General features: G+C 40.0%; 1 protein-coding gene across 1 annotated transcript in view; it reads left to right on the forward strand.

Annotated features, from left to right (window-relative positions):
* Positions 1 to 662: 662 nt before the first annotated feature.
* The window catches only part of LOC119360451 (OVARIAN TUMOR DOMAIN-containing deubiquitinating enzyme 1-like), a 6,668-nt gene continuing 1,354 nt past the window's right edge, over positions 663 to 5,976 (forward strand). Inside the window, exons 1-9 of the mRNA XM_037626084.1 lie at positions 663 to 875; positions 1,532 to 1,579; positions 1,923 to 2,045; positions 2,819 to 2,878; positions 2,963 to 3,046; positions 3,129 to 3,275; positions 4,093 to 4,127; positions 4,254 to 4,309; positions 4,380 to 4,474. Of these exons, the coding sequence (XP_037481981.1) occupies positions 663 to 875; positions 1,532 to 1,579; positions 1,923 to 2,045; positions 2,819 to 2,878; positions 2,963 to 3,046; positions 3,129 to 3,275; positions 4,093 to 4,127; positions 4,254 to 4,309; positions 4,380 to 4,474 (861 nt within the window). The remainder of the gene's footprint in view (positions 876 to 1,531; positions 1,580 to 1,922; positions 2,046 to 2,818; positions 2,879 to 2,962; positions 3,047 to 3,128; positions 3,276 to 4,092; positions 4,128 to 4,253; positions 4,310 to 4,379; positions 4,475 to 5,976) is intronic.

Raw genomic sequence — 5,976 nt, forward strand, 5'->3', positions numbered from 1 at the left:
TCTGTGAACTGCAATAAGTAATAGGGCATCATGGAAACTATGAAAAATGCAATGGAAGCTTTGCAGTTCTTGCTAAACATTATAATCTAAAATGAATTTTTGAATCGACCATGATGATGTGTCGCATCTATTGCAAGCACCCCTTTCTCGTGGATTTAACGAAATATATAGAATGCTAGTGCAAAATATGTGCAGTTGGTAAGTAAATCCGCATCCAACCTTGAGATTCATAGGACCGAGTAAAGTTATGTCCAACACATTTTACATTTCGGGAACATGGCAAGTTCTGTTGGGACAAATACATGGATTAATCAAAAGGGAGCATTTGTAGCCTGATTGTGGCATTTTGCCCGACAAAATATCGCTGAGCAAAACATTATGATTTTCATTCGGTAGGAAATATATATTTTCATCGCGTAAGTTTATCACATGGAAAATTTTGTACTGCATAAGTCTGAACAAATATTGTCTATCGAAGGTAAAAATGTTTCCAGCTTTCCATGACTTTCTACAGCATACCCTCGGGACAATACAGCAGTATAAATATGCAGCAGTTGGGTCCCGGGAGAGGAGCGGTACATAAATTCCACGCGACACGAGGGGAGAAGCGAGAAAATCTAAGGCTCGGCGGAGGGGCAGAAAAGGCAATTCGAAGGGAAGAAATGGGGTTCAAGATAAAATTCAAGAACCTTCTACAGCGCGGGGCATCCGCCGCGGGAAGCAGCGGATACGGCGGCGGCGGCGGCGGCGCCGACGACGGAGCTACACCTACGACGCCACCACGGGTTCCACTCGCACCACCGCCCGCGTCGCCCACCTCGCCGCCCCCGCTTCAGGCGCCACGACCCCCTCCGCGTCCCGCCGGCAAGGACACGGTGAGTTCCAGCGACCTTTTCGCCGAGATCTCATTCGTCTGGTGAAATTTGGTGCTTCTGGATGTTCTTTATGTTTCCGCGTCTTTCTTGTGCTCTTGGCTGTCGCATGTCGGATTGGGCGTGCGTGGTGCCCAGTTCGTGGGGATGATTTATTGGCTGTAGCATCGGCTGCGGTACCACGAACCGGGCACCACGCACCGCAGCCAATCAATCCACGAATCTTTAGGTTCCTATAATTAGTTTAATTCTTGGATTGATTGGTTTGGTACTCGCAGGCCCTTCTGCTAGTTAGTGTTGTGCTAGTTCTTGTGCCTCATGTAGTTCTTTGAATTCTTGGATGGATTATTGCAATATCGTGGACCCTTCTGCGAGTTCGTCCTGCCTCATGTTGTTTCTGAATTTCTTGCCCTTGCCGAGGGAAAAATGGTTGGATTTTCTAATTTACCCAAAATTGTGCCCTGCCAGTAGTTCTTCTTGGTATAATCGGTTGACATGGTAACCTAAAGATATTTATGGCAAGAGAACCTAAAGATTTCCCTCTGTAGTCCGGACGGCATGTTCTGGTTTTGGCTGAACATTTTTCTTGTTTCCCTGTTCACCCCATTTGTGCTGGAAAGAACATTTTACAGGTGAAGTAATGCTCTGCCATTTTCTAGGATGAAGGACCGGACGATGAGAATTCGCAGGAGGTGGCAGATGATGAGGTGCAAATCTGTGTTCCCTTGCTGTTGTTTGTCCAATTGTTCTGAATCTGAACCTAGAGAAGGATGTCTCGTCAGTCATAACAGTGTGCGATTTCTTTCGTACTTGTTGATTGTATTCACTGGAGTCCGAATCAGTAACCACGCTTGTTTTGTGTAATTAACATAGCATCCCATCGGCCTTATTTGTGCTAGAATAATGGATCTGCAATTATTTAGGATGAAGTACCAGATGATGAGAAAATCTACACTTTGTTGTTCATGAGCGGTCAAAGCAAAAACCTCCCTCATGATATTCTTCGGCGTGACTCAGTGCCGCTCAACTAAAATGAATATTTTTTCGCAGCGCAAAAACTGGAAGCAACTTCTGGATGGCAAGCGAACATACCTCCGACCACCAAGGGGGCACCATGTTCTCAGTGATGTTTTCAAGTGTCCGGATACTCGTAAAGCTGCATTAGGACGCCAGGTGTGAATATCATTGCTCCTCTGTTTTTTAAGATCATCAGTCATAAATTGCATGTTCACCACAATGCAGTGCATTCTTTTATTGTGCTGATGTTCATACCATCTGACCTCCTGAACGTCCTAGCGATACACTTCAGTAGATAACTAGATATTCGAGAATTAAATCTATAACATTTCTAGTGAGCTTCTTCAGTATCACAGTCAGTCTCTGTTCCTTGTCTAAGACAAATATTACTATCCTAAAATTTGTCACGTTTTTTGCGGGAATAAAATTTGTCATTTTATCCTGCTATACCATCTGGGGAAGACATTGGATTCTTTCTGAAATTCTTTGATATTCGTTGTTCTTCCAGAAAAATCATTTTGTTCGACGTTAATCATTATACTGTGCAATTACAATGGAAACTGGAACTTGCTCTTCGCATTCGGGTGTTGATAAGGTCATAATGTGTCTTGCGGACAATGAGAGTTTGGGTATAGAAGTTCTTAACTTCTTATAAGTTCTTGCTCCAGGCATATTTCATCTATCTAGTCTGTTTGCATGTTATGATCGATGACCCTTGAATGTCGGAACATAGGTTTTTCCCATGAAGTCCTCAAATCATTTTTCCACCCAATTTAGTGGATGGTTCGTTTCTGAAAACTATAAAGAATCTGTTAGGCTTACTGATTCTATGCCTCATGCTTCAGCATTACTTATTTGAATCCATTTTGAATTTAAAATCACACAAATCATTTACACCATTTTTGTGATACTGGTTTTTGCTATGGTAGAAACGACTCTCGCGTTTGGCTGAGAAACATTCAAAGAATTTCTTCAAGGAAAAGATCAAGGTTTGTTTGCATGCAACTAATTTCATGGCAGAAGGCTAGAAACATTATTTAGTTTATTGTGCACATCTAAACTTCCTTTTATAGATTCTCTGTCAACATTATGCGCACTTCAGAAGAACTCGTGGAGATGGCAGCTGTTTCTACAGGGCATTCTTATTCTCCTACTTGGTAACTATCTCATTTACTTGTTTTTGATGATGTCGCTGTTTTATTTGGCAGAGAAGTTTAATACCAGGAGGCTTTTAAACAGGGAAACCTTGGATTAATGCAAGATAGTCAAGCTGAAGTTACTCGTCTAATGGAACATGTGGCTATGTCCAGAGAGAATTTCTGTCGTCTGAAATGGGATAAAGCATACTTCTTAAATCCTGAAGAATACTTTTCAAGTGTTGTTTCTGTATGTATTCTCCCAGCTTACATTATCTTACTTCCTTTATGGTCTGTAATTCTATTTTTTTTGTAATACTTCTGACATTTACAGACAAACGAACTCTGCATGAAAAAAATACTTGCCAAATTAACTTGTTGTCCCTTATGTGTCCTGAATTGTCCAATGCCCTCGCTGAGGCTGTATTGGCAGTTATCTTACCCCATGCTGCATCACCAGAAAATATCTTTGATAAAGAACAACACCACCACAATGTTTTCACCACATATTTATTATTTGACTGAACTACAGTGAGCCTTGCTTGAACCAATCTATTGGATAGCATATGTAATATGTAAGAAGAGTATAGAGGGTATAGAGGAAACAATACTTATGAGTTCGATGGTTTTTGGCACATGTATAATGGAGTTATTGCTGCTACTAGAATAGCTGCCATAGCTGATTTAGTCAATACGACAGGGTTTCATGTTTGTAAAGAATTAGCCGGCTATTTGAAACATTGAGTATGTAGACAAAACAGACTTCAGAGATCAAAATAGTACATGTGTGATATATCATCATTTTCCATTTGACTTAAACCTTCACTTTCCGGAATGTTTTTTTTTGCCTTGATAAATGTTAAATTGGTTCATTATGCGTACAGTATGGACACTGTCTCGCAGCTTAAGTACCAATTCCTGAAATAACATCCACTACAAATAGTACTGACTGCAAAAATAGTGCAGGATTATGAGCAGTTACAACAGCATTTTGCTAAATTATAGATTTTCATTTCATGATATAGCTTAAATTATATGCCTAACAAACTGTCTTCATGTTCTTTCAGGAGTTCAGTCATTTGGTTAACTCAGTTGCGAATGGGTACGAGTTCTTAACTTAATGTTGTCTAGTGATATTCCTTGAAATGACATGGCAATAAATTTCAAAATCCTGTTGTTTCTTTGTTTTTAGATTTGGTTTTAAAACAAGTGCTTTTATCTTTTGCAGTCTGAGTTCTGATGAGCTGTACAATAGAAGTATACAGGAGATCGTGCCACTCAGGAGTGAGTATACATGCTTGCTGAGATATTTTGTTTGTCTACTTGTTCTCTGTATAACACATTTTTTTGTTAGTTATTTCTTTGCTAAGATTGCTGACAGAGACTGAGATCCGATCACGAGAAGACGATTTCAAATCACTTCTCCCAAAAGAAATGGATGCCCTTACGGTTAGAGTTTCCTACACTATATATTCTTGACTCAACTAATAGATTATCTGTCCTTTATGTTGTAACTAGAACATAAAAAGCGCGCATTGCTGCGCCCGTCAATTATAAGGTAGAATGAAGGTAAAATATAACATTTGAATAATACAATTACCTGAAAATAATTGGATGTTAGATTTCGGAAAATCTCTTCCAAAACTGCTTGGGTCAGTGATGTAGATCAAGGAAAAAAATCTATGTTTTGTTCAAGCTAGAAAATATTCTGATTTCACTAAACTGTCGGTTCAAATGGGTCACACTAATGATGCATACATATTATCGTGGTGTTTACAAAGTTTCCGTTCAAAATTGAGCATACCGTGATACCACTGGCAGATCTACCATCTCTCCCGCCTTATGTGAGATAAGTTTCTATAGTGAGTTTGTATGAAAAATTAAAATTAATAAAATCGTAGACAATCCAGGCTTCGAGAATTTTCTCGGTTTGCAATGTGTTTTGAATTAAACGGCTCCAGCTTGTGCATGTGTACATGTGACTTCAGCTCACTTGCCGTGACTTTGTTATTCGCCCAAAGAGTTATACCTCCTCGGACGCTCTATGAAACCAAAAACTCCTCGCTATCATCTGTTCATGTTGGTTCCTGCGTACCACAATTAGGATATGAAATCTATACAACAAAACAGAAATTTTCATATAGCCTTCAAATGTGAAGATAAGATAAAGTTGCTAGAGACATACCTTACAGGAACTCAGTTATGTTGCTGTCATAAATAATAATGCTTAGCATGAAGCTGGGAAGCATCTATTTCCATTCCTCCCATGCCTGTTTTTAAATAAAAATAAGAGCACGTTAGCAAGAAAAGAACCTTTCAAGTTTCAAGGATGCTGAATTAATCGGCAATGAAAACACACACCCTCATATAAGGCTGGTAATAACTAATATGCTCTCATGAGTAAACACGAGCTATAGTTACCACACTTGGCAAAGCTTAAGTACCAAAACAAACACATCCTCCAAAGCTACATCACTGCAGGCAGAGTAGAGCAGTATTTGCACACTTGTTTCTGCATACGGAGATTTTACCTCGACTGATGCAACCTTGAAATAGTGGACTAATCACAACCTAAATCTTTCCTGTAGAGCACGCGGTCCTTTTGGATTAAGGTAAAGTTATGATTTCCCTTCTAAACACCAAAACTGATATTTCATAAAGCATGCATCAGAACTGGTAAGCAAATCTTGCCTTATCATACATAATAGAAACATTAGCAACGAGAATCGGTACAGAAGATGGAGATTGTCTCATAATCTTGGGGCTCTTGATCTGTACTGTTTTTGGTCATTGATCTCATGGGGCAGCCGAGAACGCTAGCTACTTGGTTGAGAGGAAACTCTCAGTAATGAACAAACAGTACCAAAGTAATGGAGGGGGACGCCAGCAGAGGACAGCAGCCAGCAGGGAATGGACGGCGACGACACGTGCTGCCGCCATGGAGCAGGACA

The sequence above is a fragment of the Triticum dicoccoides genome, chromosome 2B (assembly GCF_002162155.2).
Source record: "Triticum dicoccoides isolate Atlit2015 ecotype Zavitan chromosome 2B, WEW_v2.0, whole genome shotgun sequence".
NCBI classification, from domain to species: Eukaryota; Viridiplantae; Streptophyta; class Magnoliopsida; order Poales; family Poaceae; genus Triticum; species Triticum dicoccoides.